This window comes from Eubalaena glacialis, chromosome 1 (assembly GCF_028564815.1).
Source record: "Eubalaena glacialis isolate mEubGla1 chromosome 1, mEubGla1.1.hap2.+ XY, whole genome shotgun sequence".
In the NCBI taxonomy this organism is placed as follows: domain Eukaryota; kingdom Metazoa; phylum Chordata; class Mammalia; order Artiodactyla; family Balaenidae; genus Eubalaena; species Eubalaena glacialis.
Window position 1 is genome coordinate 78,983,232 of NC_083716.1, and position 16,273 is coordinate 78,999,504.

Here is a 16,273-nt window from a genome sequence, read left to right on the forward strand (position 1 = left end):
TTTGGGGTGAGAACAGTTAAGATCTAGTCTCTTAGCAACTTTGAAGTTGATAATACAGTATTGTTGACTGTAATCACTATGCTGTACATGAGATCTCCACAACTTATTTATCTACTGTTTGCAAGTTTGTACCCCTGAACGACATCTCCCCAACTCATCCACCACCCCGCAGCCCCCGGTCACCACCATTCGACTCTCTGTTCTTACAGGTCTTTAAATGGAGAAGTGGAATGATGGCTGGCATGTCATGGGGCAGGGCTGGGATGGCTAAACCCCCTTCAGTGCATGGGACATCCACATGCCAGTGACAGTGTCCCAACCAGAATGCCAGCAGAGCCAGTGGTGCCCCCTCTGAGACAGCATTGCTGGATTGATCATCTCTTTACAGCCAAGAGATGGAGAGATGGGAATGTCCCCAGATGGGAAAGAAGGGCCCAGCAGTTCGTGCTCACTCTGGGACTTCTCTGCAGAGGGCATCAAGCTGCCCCCATGATGCGCCCCTCAGAGTTGGTTGGACTGGGAGACCCTGAGGGTCCTTTCCGCTCTTACTACTGAGGCTTTGAAATAGGAGGTGGAAAAAACTTATCCAAAATTCGAACTAATTTAGGAAATGGCTTTCATTTATTACTACGTACTCTAGTAAGTTTCCTATACATTATTTCATTTATTCCTCACAGTCATCCCGTGAGATGTGGGTATGAGTTCCATTTTACACCAGGAAGCAAGAAGTTAAATAACTTAAACTGTACGGCTTCAAGGTGGCAGAGCTTGAGCTAAGAACAGCAAAGTAAATAAGTCAAGTAAAATTAGACAATAAAAACAATCAAGTAAAACAATCAAGTAAAATAAACTACATTCAGACTGTGTACTTCATAATATTCTAACATCAGAGGGAGTGTGTACCGGGCTTTGGACTTAATCCAGGGTCATCCCAGGAAAACCAGAACTGCCAGTAGCCTCTCTTCGACCAGCTGGCTATTTGTTTGCTGCCTGCACCAGTTGCAAAATGAATTAAATACATTTTTTAAGATTTTAAAGGTTTTTTTTTTTTTTTTAACTTCCTACGAAATCCCATCACACATTTAAGGACGTTTTGATTGAAAGATTAGCAAACTTAAAAAAACTGACAAATGATCAAATTCATTCTAAAAGGTAATGCATTCATATTTCCACTACATTTTATTTATTATCTCTATCAGTTCTGCATTTTTGAATCCCTAATGATCATGATTTGAAATGGACTCTTGATATTTAGAAACGTAATGGCTTTATGACAAAAAGGTATCGTGTACGTTTTCTGGTAAGAAATACAAGGTAGGCTTGTCCAAGGAGCACGTCCCTCTGAGTTTGGAAATGAAAAACCATTTTTTCATAGCCTCCAAGTCAGGGCCTTGCAGCCAGTTTTCCCTAGCTGGCCAGCATCTTCCCATTCCCCTGGACCTGGGATTCAGTGCTTCAGGGATGGGGCCTCGCAATCTGTGTTTTTTTAACAAGTTCCTCAGGTGATTCTTTTGATCGAGCATATTAGAAAACATTGACTGAGGCCGTGCTATGAAAATCTTTTCTTCATATAAATTGTCTAAAGTTGAGTCACAGAAGTCGCAATAATTTTTTTGCTTGTAAAAACTACCTTTATGTTTATAAGCCCATAATAATATAACCTTGAATTTACAGCATATTTACAGCTTACAGCAGCGGTCCCCAACCTTTTTGGCACCAGGGACTGGTTTCGTGGAAGAGAGTTTTTCCACAGACTGGGGGACGGGGAGGGGGGGGTATGGTTTCGGGATGATTCAAGAGCATTACATTTATTGTGCACTTTATTTCTATTATTATTACATCAGCTCCACCTCAGCTCATCAGGCATCAGATCCCGGGGGCTGGGGACCCCTGGCTTACAGAATACTTTTATGTACGGTGCATCATTTGAGACCCACAGGAATAGATAGTTTTACAGATGAGAACTGAGATCCCAAGAAGTCCTTTGTCCCAGATCCTACTGAGAGTAAGACGGAAGAACAAGGATGTGCATCCAGACCTTCTAACTCATTTTTTATGCCTCAGTGTGACCATCAGCCCCCAGCAGCAGTGCCAGATGGAAGCTGAGGCTGGGCTGTTGGCCCCTGGGTAGCTGTGGTCTTCCTGGTCCCTGGACGAGTGCCATCTCCTTAGAACAAGTACATTGCACACAGATAAAGCCATTTGCACTAGACTGGCTTTATTTCTTTCCAAACCATCTTTCTTTAGAAACTTCAAAGACATTATTCTCATTTTTGACGTGTTTGAAACTTCAGCAAGAATCTAATTTATTGGAAGGCCAAATGAGGGTAAGATACTTGAGAAACTAACAGTTTCAAGCTCACTGACATCTCCAAAGCCTGAAAGAATGATTTATTTTCTGGAGGGGAAAGAAAAGTATTCAACACAGAGATTAATTTAGTTTCAGATTTATTAGAAATGATATGAGTGTGGAAAATTTATAACTCTAAACCGCCTTCATTTTTTTGTTTTTAAGAAATTTTACTAGTAGACTGTTAGAAAAAAAGATAGACTGTTATTAAAGTTACAGCGTTCATTAGAAAGATTACAGGAAATCTAATATCATTAGATTAACTCATTTTAAATAATTAAACATTTTTTAAATTTATTTTATTTTTTTTATACAGCAGGTTCCTATTAGTTATCTATTTTATACATATTAGTGTATACATGTCAATCCCAATCTCCCAATTCATCCCACCACCACCCGCCTCCCCCCGCCCGCCACCCCGCCACTGTGCCCCCTTGGTGTCCATACGTTTGTTCTCTACATCTGTGTCTCTATTTCTGCCTTGCAGACCGGTTCGTCTGTACCGTTTTTCTAGGTTCCACATGTATGCGTTAATATACGATATTTGTTTTTCTCTTTCTGACTTACTTCACCCTGTATGACAGTCTCTAGGTCCATCCACGTCTCTACAAATGACAATAATTAAACATTTAAAAACAACTTTCCTCAATATATAGAAAGCAGTTTACTACTTGGTAAATGAATTTTTAATACCCCTTTTGGTTCCATTACTATCTCTATTTATAAATACTTCCAGCTGGGAAGGGCTTTCTTTACTGTAACACAGAGAGCAGGCTTCTTTTGAATCAGTACTGATAGTGACATCTTTAAAGAAATATGAAAGCCATGAATTCTTATTTAAAGTGGCAGAATTGAACTAGCCACTCTTTAGATGATGAATATTTTCATAGCTTTGAGATACGCTGTTTCCTTTTGGTTGGAAATTGTCTGCAGGCAGCATTTTCAGTTAGGACAGTGCTACTTGGGTTCGTTCAGAGCTAGAGCTGGTGTTTGCCCAAGTTGCAAGAGACTCACTATCTGGATATATTTGTCCTATTCGACCCACTGGAAAGAGCCAGAACAGCTTTTGGAATCACAACTCAGGTTCAAATCCCAACTCTGGCAATTTCTAGCTCTGGGACCTGTAGCTCCTTTCAGCTTCATTTTGCTCCCCTGTGAATTTGAGTTAATAGCATCTATTTCATGGGTTGCTGTGGAGATTAAATGAGGTGATGTATGTCTCTTTGGGCCTGCACAAAGTAAGAGCCTAATAATTGGTAGAGACTTTGTTTTTTGTTTCTGTTTTTTCATTTTAATGAAACAAAATTCATTCTCATGTAAAATGAAGAGTTGCTTGGTCTAAATCAGTAGTTATCACTTTTTTAGCAGAACTCTTATTTTTTTTCCTAAAAAATTATTACAAGATCAAACGGTAGTTACTATTTCAATCCTCAATGGCTAACAATTTCTCGTTGTTTATGGAATTATGGAAACCCTGAAATGTATACTGAAAAAAAATATTTGGGGAGCATATATAGAACTCCCATTGGGATGGCCACCAACCAAAAAAAAACAAAAACAAAAAACAAAATAAGGAAAGAGGGGGAGAGAGAGAAGAAGGAAGGAAGAAAGAAAGAAAATAACATTTGGCAAAGACATGGAGAAATTGGATCCCTTGTGCTCTGTGGGAAAGTAAAATGGTATTATAGCTGCTGTGGAAAAGAGTATAGAGGTTCCTCAAAAGGTTAGATATAGAGTTACCATATGATCCAGCAGTTCCACTTCTGGGTATATATATACAAAAGAATTGAAAGCAGAATCTCAAAGAAATATTTGTATACCCATGTTCATAGCAGCATTATTCACAATAGCCAAAATGTGGAAGCAACCAAAGTGTCCATTGACAGATGACTGAATAAACTATATGTTGTGTATACATATGTACAATGAAATATTCAGCCTTAAAAAGGTAGGAAATCCTGACATATGCTACAGTGTGGATGAACCTAGGATGATAGCTGAGTGAAATAAGCCAGTCATGAAAAGACGAACACTGTGTCATTCCATGTATATGAGGTAACTAGAGTAGCCAAGTTTAGAGAGATAGAAAGTAGAATGATGGTTGCCATGGCCTAGGGAAGAGAGGGGTGGGGAGATATGTAATGAGTACAGAGTTTCAGTGTTGCAGGATGAAAAGAGTTCTGGAGGTTGGTTACACAACAATATGAATATACTTAACACTACTTAAACTGTACATTTAAAAGGGGTTAGAGGTAGAAATTTCATGTTATATGTATTTTACTATATTAATTTTTTTTCTTTTAAACCATATATTGGAGATGTAAAGATAGCTCCAAAACCCAATGAGCTGTAACATCCAATGATGCAAAGGGAGAAGGGGAGTTTGTGATGGAGGGGAGAGGTCCAAGACCAGCTTCAGTCCCACTTTTCCTGCCCCCCTGGTGACAGCTGGGATTGTGTATATGACTGAGAGTGTGGGGAAGGAGGAGGAGGTGTGGAATATTTAAAGATGCTCTGTCTTTCCCCACTGCTAAATCACTTGGGGAACTGGAGGGAGACCTGGCAGTGCCTGATCTAAATTGTTGATGAGCCATCATCTATTAATCCAAATGAAAGCCCCTGACAGTATTAACAATACACAGCCTCATATTATCCTTGGAAGAAAATAAATCACTTGCGGTTTTCAGAGCAGAACAGAGCCAAACACTCAGAGCATGACTTCACAACAAACATCCAATATCCAAGCATTTGCTGCTGCTTCCTGGGGAGCCCAGCAATGTGTGGCGTCTGATTGGATGGGGTTTGGTTGGTCTCTCTGGGAAAGGAGGGGGGTTGAGGAAATGTCAGTGACATCAGTATCTTCAGTGTCAGTCTCAGCAAGACCTATGTGGACTTAATCTCCTTATCCAAAAAGCACAGAGACAGAAAAGTTGGTGTAGAATGAGCGAGCAGTTAAGAAAACTAGAGGAGAGAAAAAGACTTTGTCCAAAGAGGCTATTTCATTTCATTAGAGCTTGATGAAGTAAGAGGAAAATGGACTTTGACTAACAATGGTGGTCATCTTAATGATGGCTGAAGTATAAGGGAAGTTTATGAGTGTATTTATACTTGTATTATTAATAATAGGCCATCTAAGGTTGGATTTTGTTGTCGTTGTTAGAAAACCCCTACTTATGTGTCAGACTGTGAAGGCTGGGGTCTTTTCTTACCTTATATTCCATCATTTGAAATATTCCTGGGTATATCCTTGAAATCTCAAATCCTAATCCTAATACTAAAAAACCACTGAATCGCACACTGTAAAATGGTCACTTTTATGATGTGTGACATATCTCAATAAACCTATTATAAAAATAAAGTATCCAAGAAGACTTGCAGTGGTCAGGGAGGAAGAACTTGTCCTCTACTGTTCTAGGTTCTTCTGGCTGGACTAAGAATTAAGTTGACATGAGGCAGATAAACAGGACAAAATCAAACAAAAGTTTAATAACATGTATACATGGAAGAGACCAGGAAAACTGAGATACTTGCCAAATGGCTGAAATTCTCACCTTAAATATCAACTTTTTTTTTTTTTTTTTCTTACATATCATCTTAAGACAAAAGAGGAAGCTGGGAGTAGTGGTTTGGGACTTGAGAGGGGTGGAAGGCAATTCACGTGGAGATGAAAAAGCAAGCGTTTGGGAAACAAGTGTTTGCTGGGCCAGGCACAGAAAACAGGACCCAGAGTGGATTCTGATGTCTAGGCCCTGCTGAGTCCCCACCACCACATCTAGCCCATCTTCTTTGCAGATATCTCTGGTGATAGCTCTATCCCAGGACCAGGCCCTCTATCTACCTTCTTTTAGGCAGTTAGGGGGAAGGTCAAAGGTTCTTCCTGAGTCTTCTGGGCCTTGATTGTTTGCAGCTTGAAATAATCTGCATGTCAAAGAGCCACATTTTGGGGTGGCAAATTCTATTCCCCTCCACATTGGAAAACCAAAAAAATTTACAGGAGAAAAGTGTTTTTATACTCTTAAGGAAATAGAGAACAGAACAGAAATTAAGTAGGAAACAGAAATTCAATTCCATATTTTTCTACATTGTATCAAAATCTATATTAAATATCATAATTCTATATAATATTTAATTATATAAGTCTATATTAAATATATAAATCTATATTAAATATTATAATAATATCTATATTAAATATTATTTATCAAACATTTATTGAGTACCTGCCCTGTGCCTGGAGATAAGCAGATATGACCATGGAGAGGAAGGAAAAATAATTTTCCTCTACCCTCTTAGGTTTAGCTCTTGGGGTTCTGCCAATTAAATGGACAAAAGAGAGGTTAACAGGAGAAAGGTTTATATTTGCACACTGAGGCCTTCATAGAAAAGAAATGAAGACTCAAAGGGGCAGTTAAACCCTGCAGGCTTATATGCCATTTTAACAATGGGTGATAAATTTGTAGGAAAGGGACAGGAAAGGGGGTTTGAGCTTCTAGGGGTGGTAAATTGTGGGAAGGTAAATATATGCAGGGCAGGGGAGTGGAGGGGGAGGTGCTAATGAAAGAAAAGGGTAGTTTAGTTAGTAAGCTTTGTTATGCCGATTAAACTCAAGTCTTCTCCATTGATTAAGAGGCATCCTCCTCTTGCTGGCAAGGGAGAGGAGACACCTTTACTAAGGGAAATGTATGCCCTGTTTTTAGACAGAGAGGAGCAGAGCAGCTCTCAGAACGATCCTTCTGCCAAAGTGGCATATTTTGGGGTGGCCTGCACTGATCTCCTTCAACTTCTCCTTTCAGAAGCTAAAAGACTTTTCAAAAGATACATATCTATGGGGGGAGCAAGGATGCTGGCAAGCCTTGCTTAAATGTCTTTCTGGTGCTTTCTCTGTGAACCATTTGTTGATACTAGTCATTCTCCTGTTGCTGCTTACACTAGGGATAGGGATGAAGTATAAGAGAACAGAATGAGAAAAAAGCATACAAATCTTAAAATGTGTGTGTTTTAAATGCAAATCATTAACACATTGAAATCTTCATCTTCTGATATCTTGTTTTGCCACGTTGAATTTTTTTAATCAGAGTAGTCATTTAGAGGTAAAAATTAGTACAAATGGGAAGAATTAGCAGAAGATACCAGATTCCCTCTCACCTTAACATTTGATTATTTTAGAATTTGTCTTCAACTGAGACCATATCAAGGAACGAAACTAAAAGAGTCATCGTCACTTACTATGTAGAAGATTTTGCGTGATACCGTCCACTTACTCTCTCACTTAGTGATAACCACCCCTGACATTTTTTAAGAAAAAGAAAGATGAGGGGTTGGAACAGATCAGTAATCAACTGCCCTTTATATACTTAAATGGAATGAAAAGTCTGCTATTTATCACAGTACAGTAGCAAATGGTACTGAGTTCACTTTGGGGAGTTACAAAAGTGATCTTGCTTTGTTGATTATCTCAAAAGGGAACCTGGCTGGTTTTTCAGTGAGAATTGAGAGGGAAGAAATAGGCCAGCAATTCCACCATTTCCCAGCAGAGGTAGCTGTTTCTTCCAGGTCCCTGTTTTTCAAAGTATGGCACTCACGTGTTTTCATCACGTTCTGTCACATATCATGTTATGTACCACATGAATCGATCATGTTCTCTCAGCCACGGGCCTTCTGAGGTTTCACAGACTTAGCTGTGCTAAACCCACACTTCTATAACACCTTAGCCTCCATCCTGAGAACTGCTGACTTCAGCACCTTCTTAGAGTTCACCAGTTACTTCAGATCTGCATGTCTTTTCTACCCAAACTATTTCATAATGTCATTGTGAGATGCAGTCATTTCATCCATTTTAAATGTCTATATGGTAAACAATAAAGAATAGAAATAAGTGATACTTGTGGTGTTTGCTAAATGCCAAGCACCATTCTTAAGACTGTGTGCTAATTAACTAATTTAATGCTCATGACGATTCTGTAGTATAGATATTATCATTAGCCTAATTTTGCAGATACAGAGAAATTAAATAAACTTGCCTAAGTTTATGCAGCTGGTGTGGAACAGGCCTGGGATTTGAACCTAAGCAGTCTGCCTCTAGAATATTAGCTCTCAACTCCTGCAGGACCTGACCACAATACACTCTATCTCTCAGTACACTGTGAGGTACTCCAGAAATGCTCTAATAGGAAAAATTGTTTATATGTTTGCACTACTTAGAAATGCAGAGGCAGCATGGTCTAGTCTAGCAAAGGAACCATGAACTTTGGAGTCAAATTTATGGCAGCTTTGTGACTTTTGACAAGTTATTTTGATTTGTTTGAGTTTTACTCTCCTCATCTGTAACATAAAGAAAAAAAATAGATAGTACCCCTTATTAGGGTTGTTGCGTGGGTTAAATGAGATAAGAGATATGGAATACCTATGAGTTTCCTTTCTCTTTTTCACATGAATTAATCTCATCTCTCCCCTTGGCAGTCCTGTGATGGAGGCACTGGAGGTATTATGTCCATTATACAGATGAGAATATAAGTCCATAGAGGCGTGGTTTGATATATTTCACTATTTTGAGATAATTCCCTACCATGATCTCTTCAAATATTTCTTCTGCCCTATTTTCTCTCTTTTCCTTATGCGTCTCCAATCGGCTGTTTTATATCATCTCACAGCTCTTGGGTGCTCTGTTCTTTCTTTCCATTCTTTTTTTTTTTTTTCTTTGTGTTTCAGTTTGGATCATTCATACTGGCGTATCTTTCAGTTCACTGATTCTCTCCTCAGCTGTGTGAAGTCTACTGCTGAGCCCATCAAAGGAATGCTTCATTTCTTTTTTTTTTTACTTTTACTTTATTTTTTTAATTTAATTTTTATTTTATATTGGAGTATGGTTGATTGACAATATTGTGTTAGTTTCAAGTGTACAGCAAAGTGATTCAGTTATACGTATATATATATATTCACTCTTTTTCAGATTCTTTTCTTATATAGGTTATTACAGAATACTGAGTAGACTTCCCTGTGCTATGCAGTAGGTCCTTGTTGATTATCTATTTTATATATAGTAGTGTATATATGTTAATCCCAAACTCCTAATGTATCCCTCCCCACAACCTTTCCCCTTTGGTAATCATAAATTTGTTTTCTATGTCTGTGAGTCTGTTTCTGTTTTGTAAGTAAGTTCATTTGTATCAACTTTTTAAATTCCACGTATAACTGATATCATATAATATTTGTCTTTGTCTGACTTCACTTAGTATGATAATCTCTGGGTCCATCCATGTTGCTGCAGATGCATTATTTCATTTTTTATGGCTGAGTAATATTCCATTGTATATATGTACCACATATTCTTTATCCATTCCTCTGTTGACAGGCATTTAGGTTGCGAATACTTCATTTCTGATAGTGTGGTTTTCTTTTCAAGTGTTTCCATTTGACCAAAACTCCCTAACTTTTGTAGCATGTAGTTCACCTGTTCTACTAGATAGAAAGCAGACACTGAGGAAAATAGTATCCCTGCTTGGAAACGGCATGTGTCTTCTCCTGTCAGGCTGTAAATGTGGAAGCCCGAGCCGGTTGAGTCCAGAGTTGAGCTGAGTTTACATTTTGTTTGCATCACAGGTTTCACGTTCCTCTAGACGGGGCTGCACCACCTTACGCTGAGGGTGAGGGCCAGCCGTCAGAGATTTTCCTTGGTTGGTGCGCTCCCCCCCGCTCAGCTCTACCTGCATCCCTGTAGCACAGTCTCTCTCTCACCAAGCTCCTGCCCGACCTCAGGAGCCGGCTACAGTTGCTTGTTACGTTAGGCTGGGGCTGAGGGGTCTTTCATTCTGGATCCGCTTCAGTCTTAGGGAGTGTGCCTAGACCTCAGATCTGGGTCTGTCTCGGCATTCCTGCCCTTTCTACCACGGCAGCCAACCTCTGCCTTGTATACGTGGTTGTGATCTCGGGTGGCCTCAGCCTGCAACGGCTTGAAGCTGGACTTCAGTCTGGCCAGAGATTGAAGTCAGGCCGTGGCAGTGAGAGTGCTGAATCCTAGCCGCTAGATCACGAGGGCCAGTAGCCAGTGACAAGGCCCTGGCCCGTCAGCTTTGTAGAAAGGAGTTTCCACAAAGAGACGGAAAGTAGTGAAACAAGTCAATTGTTTATTAGGAGGAAAAAGAGTACATGTGAAGAGACACACACGGACAGACTCAGAGAGAATCGTGCCTTTGTGGTAGTTTGTATCACTTTTATGGGGCATTTCCGCCGGGTTTCCTCTGGCCAGTCATCTTGCTTTGCCTGACTCTGAGTCTGTATTGGGTTTAACTCAGGGTCCTACCCTATGTGCACATGCATCTCTTAGCCAAGATGGATTGTAGCCCAGAGGCCTGTGGGAAAGTTGACATCACCTACTATGGTTGACATCACCTACTATGATGTGCGCCCTCCCTTTTTGGCCCCCCAGGAGGCTTTCTGCACGTGTGCAGCTGGGAAGGTCTCCTTGACCTCGAGAATGAGGAATCTGTGGTCTCTTTTATCTGGCCATGGCTCAGGTTCTCCTCCCTCCTGCATTGTGTTCATCTTGGAGTATCTGTCCGCAGGGGACAAACTCCAGCTCTTCAGCCTGGGGCCCATCTATCTCCTGTCTCAGTTGTAGATTTGAAGGTTCCTCATATATACTGCCAAACTGCATCCCAGAAAGCAGGCACACGTTTACGTTTCCCAAGCAGCTAATGAGGTTCTCCTAAACAAGCCTTTTTGTCTTTAACATCATTGGACTCTTTTGATTTGTTGGGATTCCATAATTTTGTGACTCGCTTGTATAATGGAAATGCAGCAGTGGACCTGGTGCCTAGTAGAGCATAAAAGATTTTTATTGGTTAACTGAAGAATCTAAATAGAAATGTCCTGTGGACTGGTCCAAAGGTCCCACTTTGATTTTGACTTGTTCCTAATTGACAGAAGCAGTCACTTCCTGATTCAGGAATACTAAAGTATGTGTTTCACTCAGAAGCTCCATTTGACAGAGATGGAAGCATAGTCTTTAGGCAAAGCCTTTATGATCCCTGACTGGAAATACCACACACACACACCCCACCCTGAGGATCTAGAAAACTTAATTCTGATGCTGATTCTGCCTCTAATTAGTTGTCTCTTAATATACAGATTATGATCAGTTCTATCCCTTAGTTGACTTATCAAATGGAATTAATGATATGTATCTTACTTCAGTAGATTGTTGTGAAGATAAAATGAAATTACATAAGTGATTTACAACACTTATTAAGTGCTATAGAAATAGAAAGTATTACTCTAGGAGGGGTCAGAGCAGTGTAGAAAAATGTGGGAGTTTGAATTTCAAGGCACCCTTTTGACATGTACACATCACCGTAAGATAGAGTCCATGAATATGGAAGAGAGCAAAATTAGAAATAGAGCTCTTCCTCTCACTGAAATTAGCCTACTTGTGATTAAGGTTAATTAAGTCCTTCTCCACCAGGCAAGGGCACATCTTTAAAGGGAAATAGCATGTCAGCCCTGACTCACGCTGGGGAGTGATAAGGTCTTTGTGTCATATCCCACTCTGAGCTCGGTAAGCTCTCCTGTTGGACTGTGTTTCCTATAGACCTAATCTGATGCTCTATCTGCTGTCTCAGGCCTAGAATTCATCCATAGTGCTGCTTGGCTCATTTACATACTTGCACTCAGACAACAGAGACAAGCAAGACCATCAAAAAGTTTCTTTCTGCCAGCGTTCATTCATACCCAAAATCATCCACCCCAAAGAGGGCCAAAGCATATACAATGCACAGCCTCTATAGTTTTAATTCCTCTTTTGTCACCTGTTACACACCGTTGAAACTGTCAGCCACAAGCTGATAGGTCTGGAGCAGAGATCAACCAACTACTGCCCACAGGCCAAATCCAGCCCACCAGCTGTTTTTGTAAATAAAGTTTTATTGGAACACAGACACTCCCGTTTCTGTGCATATCACGTGGGGCTGCTTTATCACTACAAAGGCAGCACTGACAAATTGCAATGAAGATGGTATGGCCTGCAAACCCAGAAATACTTGATATCTGGCCCTTTGCAGAAAAAGTATGCCTACCACTTGGTCTAGAGCAATGATACTAGTCCTGTCCACTCCCCACCAGCATGACTAAAGCATATCTGTTTTACTCAGATCTCTTTCTCCTTCCTTGACTTAATTATTGTGGAACTGATTTATACTTTAGCACCTAAGAATAATGAGGTAAAGAGTTTTTCACATGGGAGAATGTATAATGACTAAAAGCATTTAACTAGAAAAGCTTATAGAAAATACAAAAGAACGTGTTAAACAACTCTCCATGAGGCTGCAACTACACAATAAATTCCCCAGTTTTTTCAATAAATATATGGGCATGGAAAAAAGAAGGTGGAATAGGGCATCTGTGGAGATTTTAAAAGAGAGTTAAGGGACATTTCAACCTAATGCAAGTTGTGGATCTTCTAATCTGAACCACTGTACTGAGATAATTGGGGATAATGGGAGAATGTAAACATTGACAGATCTTGGCTTTTTGAAAGAATTATTTTTACTTAGATAAAATTAATGATATTGTTATTTGTTTACAAATATCCTTATCTGTTAGAGATAATTAAGTTGCAGTAATTGGGGGTGAAATAATATGATGCCTAGGATTTTCTTCCTCCTCTTAATCTCCTTCAGGCAGAAAAATATAGCAGGGAGTATAGAAGAAATAATATTGGCAAAAGTTTGACAATTATTGAACCAGAGTGATGAGTACATGAAGCTCATTATGGCTTTTTCTCAAACTTTGTGTCTGTTTGAAAATTTTCATTTTAAAGCGTTTTTTCAAAGGCATAAGTTTAAGAGTCATATTTTAATTGGAATCTTGGTTTTGCCAGCTGTTTCTAATCTGTAAAATGGTCATTGTGATTCAGATTGTATGTGACATTGTGAGGATTATGAAAACTAAATGAGATAGTAAAGAGTTTAACGCAGTGCAGCATAATTCACAGGAAATGAATCAATACCTGGTAGCTATTATATTGTATCTGCCATCACATGACAAGAATGTAACCCCTTATGAGCCTCGTTCATTTATCGTGTAATTGACTTTTGTGAACTGCAGACCTTAAACCCATATTGTTGCTACACAAGAAGAAGCAGCCAAAATAGAGAATGTTTTCACTATGTGCACATATTTCCTTGACAGTCTGGAAATAATCACAGCACCTGTCAGATGAGTGGAGGAAAGGACTATGGTATCCAGGGGATCTTGATTGGAATGTCAGATTGTCCTGAGAATATGTCTATTCCTCAACGGTAGTTTTTAAAAAAAAAAAAAAATCAACATAGTCATTTTTCTGTGAGATTGCTAATAAATGCCTGTGAACACTTTTTAGCCCACCGTGCATGGAAGCCCTGTGACAATGTAGGGCACTGACAGACTTCCCAATTTGAGTTCCTCTTGTCTCTCCTTGACAACTTGTACTCAGATGACCCAGAGCAGGCTCTGAGTAACATGACACTCCTTTCAGTAAGTCTCAGCTGACTAATCAGCCACTTAGTCAACCATTCAGTAGCCAGTATGCATCACACACATTAATAGGAAAACATGTTGACTTAAATGTGCAGGATGTTAGAACAAAAACTATCACCATCTCATCCATCAATAATGTCAATCAAATGAAATAAACTTGGACCCTACCCCACGGAGTGTGTCCCTTAAAATTCATCCCTTTTTGAGGTCTCCTTCTGAGTAAAATTACCATCAGATAGAGATGTTGGGAAGTATTCTGTTCACAATGGATATTTTTTAAAAAGGCAAGAAAAGTGTGAGGATGTGTTGGGGAAGGTTTAGGAAGCAATGTTTTGGTTAAACTCAAGATAACACTGTACTTTTTTTTCTGTTCTTCCACAGAATGACATCACTCCTTTACATGTTGCATCAAAACGAGGAAACGCCAATATGGTAAAACTATTGCTTGATCGCGGAGCTAAAATTGATGCCAAAACAAGGGTAAGAGTGCAACTTATGTACATGCTTACGCTTATTTTCAGGAGGCAGGAATACTTCTCCTAATACTTTTGTTGCTGGTTCAGCCCTGGCTTTATCTTTATTTCCTTTGTTGTAGTCTCTTAAAAAAATGACTGCTAAGTTGATTCTTCTTAAAATGGGATAATGATCCATATTTATAAATCTTTAATACACGTTTAAATAGTACCTGGCTTTAATTATAGAAACTAAGACCTAAGTCCAGAGTTTTAGTTGAGTTAAATTTTTAAGAAGTTAATCACTACTTGATATTGCAGGCAGAGCTGTTGGGCCAGTTTGATATTAAGCCTGACAGTTATTCTATTTAAAAACAAATCTGTCCCCCTTTGCACATTGCTGGTGGGAATGTAAAATGGTGCAGCCACTATGGAAAACAGTAAGGAGGTCCCTCAAAAAAGTAAAAATAGAACTAGCATATGATCCAGCAATTCTACTTTGGGGTATATACCCCCAAAGAATTGAAAGCAGTATCTTGAAGCCATATTTGCACAACCAGGTTCATTGAAGCATTATTCACAATAGCCAAGAGGTGGAAGCAACCCAAATATCCATCGACAGATAAATGGGTAAAGAAAATGTGCCGTGTACATACAGTGGAATATCACTCAGCCTTATAAGAAAATCCTGTCACATTCCACAACATGAATGAGTCTTGAGGACCTTAAGCCAAGTGACAGAAGCCAGACACAAAAGAACAAATACTGTATGATCCCACTTACAGGAGGTATCAAGAGTAGACAATCATAGAGACAGAAGTAGAATGGTGGTTGCCTGAGGCTTGGGGGACAGGGAAATGGGGAGTTGTTGTTTAATGGGATAGAGTGTCAATATTGCAAGATAAAAGTTCTAGAGATGTTACACAACAGTGTGAATACAGTTAACACCACTAAACTGTACACTTAAAAGTGGTTAAGAAAGTAAATTTTACAGTGTGTTTTTTTACCACAATTAAAAAAAAATTTTTTTTTAAACACAGATCAGTCTAGCCAGGTGTTTGCCATGTTGCTTGTTCTGTGTGATGCACTGTGGGTGGAGGGGAAAGCAGTGAAACTTAGAATCACGTTGGAATCCCAGATGGTGAGCTTAGCTGGTTGACTTAGGTCGGCGATGTAACCTTCTGCATGTAACTTCTCTACCTGAAAATACAATCAACGGCCACCTTGAAGGGTTGTTGCAGTGATCAAGCTATTGTTTGTAAACTGTGTTGGCGTAAAGTAGACCAGAAATAATCTCAGCCATTACTAGTAGAGGCACACCTCAGAGATATTGCAGGTTCGGTTCTAGACCACTGCAATAAAGCGAATATTGAAACTATGTGAGTCACAGGAATTTTTTTGTTTCCCAGTTTATATAAAAGTTATGTTTATACTATAGTCTATTAAGTGTGCAATAGCATTACCTCTTTTAAAATGTACATACTTTAAATTTAAAAAATACTTTACTGCTTAAAAATGCTAACCATTATCTGAGCCTTTAGCAAGTCATAATCTTTTTGCAATAGTAACATAAAAATCACTGACCAGAGATCACCATAACAAATATAACAATAATGAAAGAGTTTGAAATGTTGCGAGAATTACCCAAATGTGACACAGAGACGCAAAGTGAGCAAAGGCTGTTGGAAAAATGGTGCCGATAGTCTTGCCTGATGCAGGGTTGCCACCAACCTTCAATTTGTAAAAAAAAAGCAGTATCTGCAAAGAGCAATAACGCGAAGAACATTAAAATGAGGCGTGCCCGTATAACTCAGAGCTCCAGTTAACATTAAACTTCTAACCAGGGATTTTCTTTTTCAGCATTTCATGTAAGAGTGAAATGTGGTCTCATAAACATCCTCCCCTCTAAGGGTTTCGGAGAGTTTTCCCTGTCCTGTAATTGTATCTCCCACAATCCTCT

At 39.3% G+C, this 16,273-nt stretch overlaps 1 protein-coding gene across 9 annotated transcripts in view; it reads left to right on the forward strand.

The window, feature by feature from the left end:
- The window catches only part of ANK3 (ankyrin 3), a 685,538-nt gene that overhangs the window by 483,160 nt on the left and 186,105 nt on the right, over positions 1-16,273 (forward strand). For all 9 annotated transcript variants that reach the window (XM_061181623.1, XM_061181653.1, XM_061181663.1 and 6 more), the window contains exon 9: positions 14,243-14,341. In XM_061181623.1, coding sequence (XP_061037606.1) covers positions 14,243-14,341 — 99 coding nt within the window. The remainder of the gene's footprint in view (positions 1-14,242; positions 14,342-16,273) is intronic.